Raw genomic sequence first — 14,355 nt, 5'->3', positions numbered from 1 at the left:
GGAAGAGAAGTGTTAGAGATGTACCATGTAAAGGTGAGAGAAGGGTGGAAATTGGAAGCAAAGTTGATAAAGTTTTCCAGTTCGGGGCGGGAGCAGGAAACGGCACCTATCCAGTCATCAATGGACCGGAAAAAGAGTTGGGGGAGGGGGCCTGAGTAGGACTGGAACAAAGAATGTTCAACATATCCCACAAAAAGACAGGCATAACTAGGACCCATGCGGGTACCCATAGCAACACTTTTTACTTGAAGGAAGTGAGTGGAGTTGAAGGAGAAGTTGTTCAATGTGAAAACAAGTTCAGCCAGGTGGAGGAGGGTGGTGGTGGATGGGGACTGGTTGGGCCTCTGTTCAAGGAAGAAGTGGAGTGCCCTTAAACCATCCTGGTGGGGGATGGAGGTGTAGAGTGATTGGACGTCCATAGTGAAGAGGAGGCGGTTGGGACCAGGAAACTGGAAATTGTCAAAATGACGTTTGGCGTCAGAAGAGTCACAGATGTAGGTGGGAAGAGACTGGACCAGCGGAGAAAAGATAGAGTCAAGATAGGAAGAAATAAGTTCAGTGGGGCAGGAACAGGCTGACACAATGGGTCTGCCGGGACAGTCCCGTTTGTGGATTTTGGGAAGGAGGTAGAAGTGGGCTGTGATTGGTAGAAAGATTGGAGGGGAGATAAGGAAAAACTTTTTCACCCAGAGGGTGGGGGTAAGGAACTCACTGCCCGAAAGAGAAGTAGAGGCAGAAACCCTCAACTCATTTAAAAGGTGTCTGGATATGCACCTCAAGTGCAGGGCTACGGACCAAATGCTGGAAGGTGAGATTAGGCTGGGTGGCTCGTTTTTTGGCTGGCGCAGTCATGATGGGCCAAGTGGCCTCTTTCTGTGCGGTAAACCTTTTATGATTTCTATGATAAGTACATTATTGAGGAGAGATCCCCGGACCCTTATAATATCTGGGTTGTTATAATCTGGCTAAAACTTGTTGAAAAGATTACCTGGAGGACGGGGACATCCTCTCCTGGTTCCTTTCCTTCGGGGAGAGTGAGATCAGTTCTTCAGACCTATTCAAGTGCCTCTGAGATCTGTCTTTCTCAACCGTAAATGAGAGTGATCATCTGGGATCACCAGATCGCCCGATCCAGGATAGTCCCAAAAAGGGGCTAGGATTCTAATCCAATTCGAGACCACACTTTGAGTACCATGCACAGTTCTGGTCCCAATATTATAAAAGGGATATACAGGCACTGGAGACGGTGCAGAAAACATTTACTAAGATACCAGAACTAAGAGGTTATAACTAACAGGATAAACTGAACAGGCTGGGGCTCTTTTCTCTAGAAAAAAGAAGGCTGCGGGATGAGCTACTAGAGGTCTTTAGCATTATGAAGGGGATTGACAGGGTAGACGTAGAAAGATGTTTTCACTGTTGGAGGAGTCCAAAATGGAGGGTGATAAATATAAGATAGCTACTGATAAATCCAATGGGGAATCCTCTTTACCCCGGAGAATGGTTAGAATGTGGATTTCACTACCATAGCAAGAGTTGAGTTGAATGGCTTAGATGCATTTAAGGGGAAGCTCGGTAAGTACATGAGGGAGAAAGGGATAGGAAATCATGCTATTGGATTAGATGAAACATGGTGGGAGGAGATTTGTGTGAAGCATGAACACCGCCATGGGCTAGTTAGGCCGAATGGCCAGTTTGTGGTGCTGTTCATTCTATGTACCCACAACCTTCTGATTCAGAGGCACGAGCGCTACCGTTGAGCCAAATGACACTACATTAAACATTGTTAAAAAATATGTTGTGGCACCCATCCATCATTGCTGTTTCTCACTCTGAACATGTCAGAAAGAAGAAACTCTATAATGAAAGCATACATTATACCGTTTTCACAAATGCAAACCACTCGGAACTGAATGATTACTGATGTACAGCTTATTGGGTTGTCTTTAACAGAACATACACCTTTTATGCATCCTTCCTGTGATGGATAATGTTTGTCTATTGCAATTGATTAATTATAATTGAATTTGATTAGTTATTTCAGTCTAAAAGAAGTGAGTCTATGGTTTAACTTTTTCTAGCTTCCAGCCTGACAGTAGGTTCAGTGAGGATACTACATGAATACCAGTATTACAGTGTGTTCTCTGGAGTGCCTTCAGTCCTGTTACTGCCTGTGCGTGTGTATCTGGATCATATTCACTCTCTCACTTCCATCATTCTCTCCTACTGTATACAACCTAACCTTATGTGCTAAAAACATTACAAAGCCACACACAGAGCACAAAATCTGTGTATTTAAAGCTGTATGGAGCTTTGTATTTAAAGGTGTCTGGGGCTGTATTTAATGCTGTATGTGGCTGTGTATTTAAATTGTACAGAGCTGTGTATTTGAAGATATTTGGGTCTTGCTGAAAATAGAGACATGTTGTCGAAGCTTTTCGTCTTGCACTCATCAGGACAATATGCAAGAATACCAATGAAGGGAAACAACGACTTTATAGTATATGAGAAGAGAGTGCTGAATGGTTGGCAATTGAACTCTGATTGGTAGAGGCGTTGCCATGAAGAATGCACCAGTTTATGGTGACTGACAGTTAACTGCCAAGCTTTGTCTGAAATTTAAACCAGGCAGCTTGACTCTGATTTGGTCAAGGCATTGCCCTGAGGAATGAACCAGCGAATTGCTGTCACTTCTTTTGTTTAGCTGGAACAGGCACAATGTGTGTACATGTTCTTTCTGTCTGCAAAGAACAGGGCCCTGTGTAATAATATATGTAACTTCCAGTATGCACAAATGTGCAACACTGACAATCTTAAATTGGTTGTCAGCGTAATTCTTAGCACACTGAGGATTATTTAGCAAATGTTGTCCAATTGCGGAATCACATCTAATATTGGACACTGTGTTTTGAGTTTTGCAAGCATGGGTTGGTTGTGTACAGCCTGTACCTTGCCCGTTGCAAACAGCGGAAGGGACATGTTGTTTGATACGTTCCACCAGTCTTTGGGATGTACGGCCTAAAGGCCTGCTCAGGTCGGGAAAAAGAACCCGACCCAATCTCGACCAAACCACAGCGGACCTGAGCCCCTCCGATTTTGCCTCGAGCCTGGCCCGACCTGAGCCCGACCCCGACTCGACCCGACCTGAGCCTGACCCTCACTTTGCTTACCTTCCGACTGGGAAGCTCCACGAAGTTGCAGCGCATGCGCGATGACGTCATAGTGATGTCACTCGCTCACTGCGCAGACTCAGTTTCGTCCCGGACTCCCAGCTCGGGTAATTTTTTTTAAATTTTAATACTTACCAGCAGAGCACTTGCCATGTGTGTCCGGCCCGACCTGGACTCGGCCCGACCCGAGCCGAGCCCGAAAGCCAGACCTGGAAGAGGAGCCCGACCCGACCCGATTCCGACACATGTCGTCGAGTCCCATCGGGTTCGGGTCGGATAGCAGGCCTTTAGTACAGCCTATATACCTAGTATCACACTGGCATTGAAATTCATATATCACATTACTCATTTGTGTGATAGACAGGCTATCTTTTTGGCTTGACAGCAACATCCTGTTAGTGGCAAACACCACACGAGTTCAGTTTTAACAACACCATGTATGCCCAAATAGATGGTGTTGCCAAGGGATCCCCTCTCGGCCCAGCTCTTGCAAACATCTTTGTTGGGCCCATGAGAAATGTGTCTTTGAGGGAATGACACCTAACCTCCTACCTCTGGCATATTTCCGATATGTGGTTGATACGTTTGCTATATTTGAATCCGCAGCTACATGCAATAATTTCCTCATCCGTCTTTATGGGCTCCATCCTGCGCTCAAATTTACCTTTGAAATGGAGCAGTCGAATGAACTCCCTTTCCTTGACGTACTAGTTGAGAAATCTGCTAAGGGGTTCCCTACAACGGTCTACCGCAAACCTACCTTCACTGGTCAATACACGCGTTGGGATTCTTACAGTTCCATGTGCTATAAGGTTGGCCTTAACGGCAACTTCGTAAATAGGGCCAAAGCCACTTGCTCACCACGCAAGCTTGATGCTGAAATAGGGCGAGTCAAAGACATCCTGCGTGATCAGATCATTTCTCGCTGTATATCGCGCAAACTTATGAACGGACCTATGGCCATCATAGACGGCCCTGAAAAGTGCCCAGTCTACCTCAAATTACCCTGGAAGGGTAATGTATCCCAAAAATTTGAGCAACAGGTAAAGCTAGTGCTTTTACGCTGCTACTATGCAGTAGCAACACGTGTGGTGTTCGCCACTAACAGGATGCTGCCGTCGAGCCAAAAAGACGTCCTGCCTATCACACAAATGAGTAATGTGATATATAAAGTTCAATGCCAGTGTGATGCTAGGTATATAGGCCGTACGTCCCAAAGACTGGCAGATCGTATCAAGCAACATGTCCCTTCCGCTGTTTGCAATGGGCAAGGTACAGGCCATACCTAAACAGTCCGTGCTTGCAAAACACAAAACACAATGTCCAACATTAGATGTGATTCCACGATTGGACAGCATTTGCTAAATAATCCTCAGTATGCTAAGAATCACACTGATAACAAATTTAAGATTGTCAGTAGAGCTTGCAGTGTGGCACATTTGCATGTACTGGAAGTTACATATATTAATACACAGGGCCCTGTTCTTTGCAAACAGAAAAAGCATGTACAAACATTGTGCCTCTTCCAGCTAAACAAAATAAGTGATAGCCATTCGCTGGCTCACTCCTCAGGGCAATGCCTTGACCAATCAAGCTGTCTGGTTTAAATTTCAAACAATGCTTGGCAGTTAACTGTCAGTCACCATAAACTGGTACATTCTCCAAGGCAATGGCTCTGCCAATCAGCATTCACTTTCTAACCAATCAGCACTCTCTTCTCGTACAGTATAAAGTTGTTTCCCTTCATTGATATTCTTGCTGATTGTCCTGATGAGTGCAAGGTGAAAAGCTTTGACAACATGTCTCTATTTTCAGTAATACTCAAGTTCTGTACTACCAAGCAACTATATTGGGGTCTGTATGAAAGGTGTATGTGTCTATATTTAATGCTGAATGGGGCTGTGTATTTAAGGCTGCAAAGCATTGTATATTTAAAGCTCTTTGGGGCTGTGCATTTTATGCTGTATGCAGCAGTGTATTTAAAGTTTATTGGGCAGTAGTCAAAGCTGTTTGGGGATGTGCATTTAAATGTGTATGAGACTGTGTAGTTAAAGCTGTATGGGTGTATGTATTTAATGAAGTAAGGAACTGTATTTAATAATGTATGGATCTGTATTAATGCTGTAAGGAGCCATGTATTTAAAGCTGCATGGGGCTGTGTATTTAGAAGTGTATGTAGCTTTATATTTAAGGGTGCCTGCAGCTGTATTTAAAGTTGTATGGGGCTGTGTATTTAAAGATGGATGGGACTTTTGTATTTAAAACTACATGGGACTATACATTTAAAGCTGATAGGGCTGTATTTAAATTTGTATTGGCCTTTATATTTAATGTAGTATGGTACTGTGTATTTAAAGCTGTATGGGACTGTGTACTTAAAGGTGTATGAAGCTGTGTAAGGATGTATTGGGCAGTGTATTTAAAACCGTATGCAGCTGTATTTAATGCTGTATGGGGTAGTGTATTTAATGCTGTATGGGGCAGTGTATTTAATGCTGTAAGGGGTAGTAAGTTTTAGCTTCATGGGCCTGTATTTAAATCTTTTTTGTGGTGTATTTAAACCTGTGTGGGATTACATTTAATGTTGCAGGGTGCTGTTTCTTTAAGTTGTATAGGATTGTGAATTTAAAATATATTGGGCTGTGTATTTAAAGGTCCATGGGATTGTGTGTTTAAAGGTGTATGGGCTGTATTTTAAGCTGTATGGATCTGCATTTAAAGATGTTTGGATCTGTATTAAAGCTGCATTGGACTGTAGTTAAAGACATAAGGCACAGGTATTTAAAGCTCTAAGGGACTGTTTTTAAAGCTGTATGGGACTGTGTATTGAAATCCGTAGGAGCTGTATATTTAAAAGTGAATGCAGCTGTATTTAAAGCTGTGTGGGGCTTTGGATTTATTTATGTATGAATCTGTATTAATGCTGTATAGGGATGTATATCCAAAGCTCTATTGGACTGAGTTTAAAGCTGTATGGAGCTGTGTATTTAATGTTCCATGGGACTGTGTAGCAAAAGCTTTATGGGGCTTTATTTAAAGCTTTATGGGGAATAGCATTTATGGATGCATGGATCTGTATTTAAAGCTGTATGAGGCTGTCTATTTAAAAAGCTGTGTGTGGCTTTGTATTTAAAGCTGCGTCAGGCTGTTTATTTAAAGGTGTATGGGACTGTATTTATAGCTGTACTGATCAGTATAGCTGAATGGACCATCGAGTTTCAAGCTGTGTATTTAAAGCTGTATGGGCCAGTGAGTTTAAAGCTGTATAGGGCTGTTTATTTAAAACTGTATGGCTTTATATTTATAGCTATATGGAGCTATGTATTTAAAGCTCACTGCCTGAGCCCCCTAAAATGCAGCCGGGTGTCCCCCAAATGGTTGAAGTGGGGTTCCGCTTGCCTTTCTGGCTCAGGTAGATCCCCCACCACTTGCATAAAATTCAGGCCAATACCTCTATTTATGAAGCCCCAGATCCAAAAAGCTGTAAAATTGTTTGCGGCTGCAGTTAAAGTCGTTTGGGACCTTATAAAACTGTATGGGACTATGAATTTATAACTGTATTGATCTGTGTATTTAAAGCTGTATGGGGCTGTGTATTTAAAGCTGTAAGGGCAGTTTATTTAAAGTTGTATGGGGCTGTGTATTTAAAGCTGTAAGGGCAGTTTATTTAAAGTTGTATGGGGCTGTGTATTTAAAGCTGTAAGGGCAGTTTATTTAAAGTTGTATGGGGCTGTGTATTTAAAGCTGTAAGGGCAGTTTATTTAAAGCTGTATGGGGCTGTGTAAAGCTGTGTGGGCTCTGTAATGTAGTATGGGGTGTTTAATTAAAGCTGTAAGGGGCTATATAAAAGTACATGGAGTTTTTGGCACAGAAACAGGCTATTTGGCCCAACTAGTCTATGACTGTATTGTGACTCCAGTGTGTATCCCTTCACTCTAATGTCCTTTCCCACCCTGCCCTCATATCCCGCTATTCCCTGTCAGATTCCTCCCAACCTCACAATCTGTGTACCCCCATTTAAATGTAATCTCTGTCTGTGTAGCCGCAACAGTGTACCCCATTGGTATACCTCTTTGGACCCACCATCTGTGTACCTCCATCAGTGCACCCTTAATCAATGTAAACCCTATCAGTGTACTCTCATCCAGTGTTCCCCCCCATCTCCACTCCTCATTAGTCTCAACCTATTTGTCTCCTTTATCAGTGTTCTGCCATCAGTGCAACCTCATCAGTGTACCCATGATCAGTGTACCATCACTATAATTGTTATCTGTTTACCTCCCAGTGTAACTCCATCATTATACCCCATAGCAATGAAACCCTTTCATTGTTCCCCCGCCATCAGTTATCCCATCAGTGCTCCCCCATCAGTGACCTCCCTATCTGTGTAACCCAATCAGTGACCCACAATTACTGATCCCCATCAGTGTCCCACCAGTAAGTGACCCTATCAGTGTCCCCCAAATCAGTGACCCCCCCCGCAAAGTCCCTGCCATCAGTATTCCCCCCATCAGTGTCCCTCCATAATCAGTGGGCCCTTATCAGTATCTCCACATCAGTGCTCCCTCCCATCAGTGCACTGTCCCATCAGACTACCTCCATCAGTCTACCAAATTAGTCAACACCCATCAGTGTACCTCCATTGGTGTTCCCCCAATCAGTGTACCCCTAATCAGTGTAACTCCTATCAGAGTCCCCTCATCAATGTACCCCCATCAGTGTAATCCCCATTGTGAACCCTGAAGTATAAGGGACTGAAAGAATTAATGTTTGAGACAGTGAGAGTAAACCCCTCCCACTGTAGTGATGATGATGTAATAGTCACTTGAGTATGAGGCTTGGAAGAAGCTGGAAGCAGCACGAGGTGTGATGGCTAGATAGGCTTGTAGAGAGTGTAAATAGCTATATGTATATAATAAATAATAGGTCTTTAGCCCTAGAAAGATTCCGAGATTTCTGTAGACAACAATCGATCTATACTACAATACACAACATGAGTCAGTATAATTCCTATGAGTGTACCTCCGTCAATGTACCCCCATTAGTCCTTGCCCATCAGTTAGCTTTGGATCACCAAAACCTGATCATTTATCATTACCGAGTAATATAGCTCCCCCCGGTGCCTCCATTGTTTGATATCCCTGAGCATATCAGCAATTGGCTCTCGGGAGAACAAGGTTACTCTCTGCAGGTGTAAGATGCGGATTAGGAATCTTCACACAGCAGCGGAATAGGGACCCAACCAGGCCCACGCAACCACCCGACTTGCCTGCCATTGAAAGCACCATATGGATGCTGAAGCATCGACGTAAGATATCACCAAGAAATCAAATAGTGAATTCAGGATAAAGTTCATTAACCAGAGAGTGGTGGGAATGTGGAACTCGTTACCATGGGGAGTAGTTAAGGCAAATGGTGTAGTTGCATTTAAGGGGAAGCTAGATAAGCATATGAGGGAGAAGGGAATAGAGGGATATGCTGATAGTTAAATGAGGAAGAACAGGAGGAGGTTTGTGTGGAACATGAACACCGACATAGACTGTTGGGGCGAATGGCCTGTTTCTGTGTTGTATATTCCATGTAATTAGTTTGGAATGTTCAGAAAGACAGATTGGGCAGTTACTCACACAGTTGGAAAGTAAATAAATGTATAAATGTTAACTACAAAATAATAGCTTAGCATGCCAATTGTAACCATTTATTGTTAGTTAGTACATTTAATATACATGTATCAAATTACTGTTATATGTTTTCTTGCCCATCTATGCTCAATTAATTTGTTTAATAGTTAAAAGCTGAAACCAGGTAGGAGATTGTGAGGCTGTATCATATTTCAAAGATGTGAGATACGTTCTGTGGAAGCAACACTACAGATGATTTTTGGTTTGTTATCCGCAACTAGCTATTAAGGAAAAAGCTTGCATTTATATAGTGCCGTTGATATCCTCAGGACATCCCGAAGAATGGCTTATAAAGTGCATTGTTGTTAAGTAGGCAAATACGGCAACTAGTTTGTAAACAAGAAGATCCCACAAGCAACAATGAGATAAATGACCAGATAATTTGTCTTTGCTGTTGGTTGAGGTGAGCCAGGACACCAGGAGAATGCCACTGATTTTCTTTGAATAGCACTGTGAGATATTTTACAGCCATTTGAGAGGGCAGAGGGAGACACGGTTTAATGTCTCAATGCCTGCCTAGATTATACGCTTAGGTCCTGGGAGCTGGCCTTAAACCAATGCCTTTCTGACTGAGATGAGAGTGCTACCAACTTAACCAAACTGGCACTTAGGCTTACACTTGGAAACATATCTAGCCATCAGGGCAAGTGACTTTTTTTTCATTCTTTCATGGGATATGGGTGTCACTGGCAAGGCCAGTATTTGTTGCCCATCCCTAATTACCCTTGACAACTGAGGGGCTTTCTAGGCCATTTCAGAGGACAGTTAAGAGTCAACCACGTTGCTATGGGTCTGGAGTCACAAGTAAGCCAGACCAGGTAAGGACAGCAGATTTCCTTCCCTAAAGGATATTGGTGAACCAAATGGGCTTTTACAACAATTGATGATAGTTTCATGACACCATCACTGAGATTAGTTTTCATTTCCAGATTTTTATTAATTAATGAAGATGTTTTCCTTTAGGGATAAGACCTAAAGGTCGACAGGCCATTGAGTAAAGGGATAGAATTGACCCAAACATGTAATAACCTCTTGATTTCCAAAGAAAAGAAATTGCTTCCCAACACCTTCCTCACAATGTAAATTCTTGATACCCAGAATCCCCTTTTGAGTGTGTAGTTCAACAAGGTCATTCATTTTTCCATCCTGTAAATATATAACTTCACAAGGCCAATCTCAGCCAATAAGGCTGAAACATATAAGATCCTGAGGGGTCTTTACAGGGTGGATGTAGAAAGGATGTTTCCCCTTGTGGCAGAATCTGGAACTAGGGTTCACTATTTAAAAATATGGGGTCGCCCATTTAAGACAGAGATGAGGAGAAATATTTTCTCTCAGAGGGTCGTGAGTCTTTGAAATTCTTTTCCTCAAAAGGCAATGGAAACAGAGTCTTTAAATTTTTTAAGGCAGAGGTAGATAGATTCTTGATAAGCAGGGGGTGAAAGGTTATCTGGGATAGGCGGGACTGTGGAGTCGAGGTTAAAATCAGATCAGACAAGATCTCATTGAATGGCGGAGCAGGCTCGAGGGGCTGAGTGGCCTACTCCTGCTCCTAATTCATATGTTCGTACGTGTATAAAGCCTCCGCATGAAGCCAGGATATAAATCATGCGTACTTTGTAGACATAAAGCATATGTGATCTTGGGTTTCATAGTATTGAGTACAAAAGCAGGGAAGTTATGCTGGACCTTTATAAAGCTCTGGTTAAGCCCCAACTAGAGTATTGCGTCTAGTTCTGGTCACCGCACTACAGGAAAGATGTGAGGGCCCTTGAGAGGGTGCAGAGGAGATTTACCAGAATGGTTCCAGGGATGGGGGATTTTAGTTACAAGGTTAGGTTGGAAAAGCTGGGGTTGTTCTCCTTAAAACAAAGGAAATTGAGGGGGTATACAAGATTATGCCAGGCTTAGATAAGTTAGACAAGGAAAAACTATTCCCATTAACTAATGGTACAAGGACTAGGGGACACAGATTGAAGGTTTTGGGCAAGAGCTGCAGGGGGAATATGAGGAAGAACTTTTTTACGCACTGGGTGGTAATGACAGAACTCGCTGCCCACAAGGGTGGTGTCAGCGAAGACAATCAATGAATTCAAAAGGAAATTGGATAGCTAATTGAAGGAAATAGACTTGCAGGGCTACGGGGATTGAGCAGGGGAGAGAGCCGGCATGGACTCGATGGTCCGAATGGCCTCATTCTGTGCTGTAAATGAATGTATGACTATTATTCTAGTGGAAAGGTGGTAACAATCAGGTAGAAGTGCAGAATTTACACTAGACTTTACAGTGGGGGTTGTAGGAGGAATTACCAACATAGATCACGATATTGCATTGCTGTGTGATTAAGATGTGGTGAATACTTTGGTTTAAGGCTCTAATTATCTCTTGCAGGGATTAAACTCAATGAAGATGAGGCACATGGGCTTGCAACTCCTGAAGATTTTATTAATACTCGCGTCTCATGCGGATTGGGCGAAAGGAATCTTGAAAAACAACCCTACCCTGAACATTGCCGTGATCCTCGGCGGCACATCCAGCGAGATGGACATCAAAGATGTTTTGAACAAAGATGATTTCCAACATTTGCCCATTGATCCCAACGTGGTGCAGGTGACCGTCAACGAGACCGACCCCAAGAGCATCATTACACGCGTGTGCGATCTCATGTCTGGGATGAAAATGCACGGTGTGGTTTTTGGTGATGACACAGATCATGAGTCCATCGCAGAAATTTTGGATTTTATTTCAGCTCAGACTATGATCCCAATTCTTGGAATACATGGCGGTTCCTCGATGATAATGGCCGACAAGGTAGGAACTGGCATTTTCCCCGTTAATGCTATCATGTGTTGTTCAGTGCTGCAAAAGGGCACATGTTCATAATACTAACATCCAATTTTAACAAAGAGCAGGTATAGCATTGATTAGATAAAGACAAAAGCTCTCTTTACTTATCATCGCTGTGTCCCTACCTCAGCTCCCAGCTGTAGGAGATCACTCTCTTGACCAGTGTGAATTGTTTCCACTTCCTTCAGCAGCCTCCTAGTTTACTGCTGGAATGCACTGGCTGAAAAGGTGGTGGAAGCAGATTCAATAGTAACTTTCAAAAAGGGATTGGATATACAATTGAAAGGAAACATTTCCAGGGCCATCGGGAAAGAGCAGAGTAGTGGGACTAATTGGATAGTTCTTTCAAAGATCCAGCATCAGCAAAATGGGCCAAATGGCCTCCTTCTGTGCCGTATTTATTTTGTATAATTTACTCTGGTAGGTTTTTTTCTGAGAATTTGTGTTGGGACCACTCAAACATGGAGGGCCCTTACAGCAGAGAGATGAGTCCACCTGTCAGGACTGGATTTCAACCAGAGGTGAAGATGTGCTAACCAACTGCATGAATTGGTTTTGTGTCTTAATAATTCCTCTGTTGTCACATTACGTGATCACAAGGAAGAAAGATCACCCTCATTGTTTGTTTGCTTTTTTAGCATGGGGTACATTCTCTTCTTTTGAAATGCATTTTCTCCAGTTTCCCTGAGTCTCCCTGGGCAAAGTTCAGTAGTTGTGTCCAAGATGGTGGGCAGCAAATGTACTTTCTGACACTCTCATGTCAGATTAAAGACAAGAATGCCCTGATTATGCCTTCTCCTGATTTATGTTTCTCCTCTCTATGGAAGCAGCCAGCCATTACTATATTACTTCATAGCCACAAGACTGAATCTGTGACCAATTGTGTAGGGCTGCTGGATGTGGATTCCTGTCTTGAGGTTCCATGGTACTGTTGCACCAGTGCAATGTGCCCCTGTAATAATCAAACCTTCACCATTTAACTCTTGCTGTTTTATGAAATGTACATTTAATCCTGGTTTATGTGTGTCAAATCTTACTGCATTATACGTACAGAATACATCCAATATAGATAAGTGTGAGGTGGTGCATTTTGCAAGAATAAGGACGCCACATATTCCCCGGAAAAATAAGATTTATATGGGCTAGAGGAGAAGAGGGATCCGAGGTTACAAATACAGAACTCACTGAAACTAGTGACACAGGTTAGTAGGATCACTTGAGAAAAACAAAGCACTAGGGTTCATTTCTGGAAGGCTAGAATTGGAAAGCAGAGACTTTATGCTAAACTTGTCGAGAAGCTTGGTAAGACCACACTTGCAGTACTGTAAACAGTTCTGGTCTCCATATTATAAAAGGATATGGAAGCACTGCAGAAGGTGAAAAAAAGATTTACTGGAATAATACCAGAACTAAAAGGTTATAACTATCAGGAAAGATTGAACAGACTGGGGTTCTTTACTCTAGAAAAGAGAAGACTGAGCAGTGATCTTATAGAGGTCTTCAAAATTATGAAGAGGTTTGACAGGGTAGACATAGAGAAGATGTTTCTATCTGACACAGAGGTGTTGTCAGAGGACTGGAGAATTGCAAATGTTACATCCCTGTTCAAAAATGAATGTAAGGATAAACCCAACATTTACAGGCCACTCAGCTTAACCTCAGTGGTGGGAAATCTTTTACAAAAAATTATTTGGGATGAAATTAACAGTCACTTGGAGAAATCTGGATTAATTAAGGAAAACCAGCATGGATTTGTTAAAGGCAAATAGTGTTTAACTAATTTGTTTGAGTTTTTCGATGCAGTAACAGAGCGTAATGAGGTTGCTGACATAGAGAGATACAGCACTGAAACAGTCCCTTCGGCCCACCGAGTCTGTGCCAACCATTAACCACCCATTTATACTAATCCAACATTAATTCCATATTCCCTACCACATCCCCACAATTCTCCTACCACCTACCTACACTAGGGGCAATTTACAATGGCCAATTTACCTATCAACCTGCAAGTCATTGGCTGTGGGAGGAAACCGGAGCACCCGGCGGAAACCCACGCAGTCACAGGGAGAACTTGCAACCTCCGCACAGGTAGTACCCAGAACCGAATGCGAGTCGCTGGAGCTGTGAGGCTGCGGTGCTAACCACTGTGCTGCCCCAATGCGGTGTACATGGACTTCAAAAGGCATTTGATAAAGTGCCACATAACAGGCTTGTCAGCAAAACGGAAGCCCATGGAATAAAAGGACAATGACAGCATGGATGTAGTTGGCTGAGTGATAGAGAGTAGTGGGTGGATGGTTGTTTTTCAGACAGGAGGAAGGTATATTGTGGAGTTCCCCTGGAGTCTGGAATAGTTTCTTAGAACAGCACGTTCTGAAGCCAACCAGACAGCAGGCTATACTAGACCTGGTATTGTGCAACAAGATAGGATTAATTGATGACCACATAGTGAAGGTGCCCCTAGGTAGCAGCGTTCATAATATGACTGAATTTTACATTCAGTTTGAGAGAGAGAAGAATGGGTCCAAGACTAGTATTTTAAACTTCAACAAGGTCAATTATGAGGGCATGAAAGCAAAGCTAGCTAAAGTGAACTGGCAAAGTAGGTTAAGGACTAGGTCAATTGAGATGCAGTGGCAGACATTTAAGGGGATATT

At 42.8% G+C, this 14,355-nt stretch overlaps 1 protein-coding gene across 1 annotated transcript in view; it reads left to right on the top strand.

The window, feature by feature from the left end:
• Window positions 1–11,254: 11,254 nt before the first annotated feature.
• LOC137353632 (glutamate receptor ionotropic, NMDA 2B-like) overlaps window positions 11,255–14,355 on the top strand; it is a 280,249-nt gene continuing 277,148 nt past the window's right edge. Inside the window, exon 1 of the mRNA XM_068019983.1 lies at window positions 11,255–11,662. Within this exon, the coding sequence (XP_067876084.1) occupies window positions 11,255–11,662 (408 nt within the window). The remainder of the gene's footprint in view (window positions 11,663–14,355) is intronic.

The sequence above is a fragment of the Heterodontus francisci genome, chromosome 41, assembly GCF_036365525.1.
Source record: "Heterodontus francisci isolate sHetFra1 chromosome 41, sHetFra1.hap1, whole genome shotgun sequence".
In the NCBI taxonomy this organism is placed as follows: Eukaryota; Metazoa; Chordata; class Chondrichthyes; order Heterodontiformes; family Heterodontidae; genus Heterodontus; species Heterodontus francisci.
The sequence above is the reverse complement of the archived record's forward strand: the minus strand, read 5'-3'. Positions and strand labels throughout refer to the sequence as shown.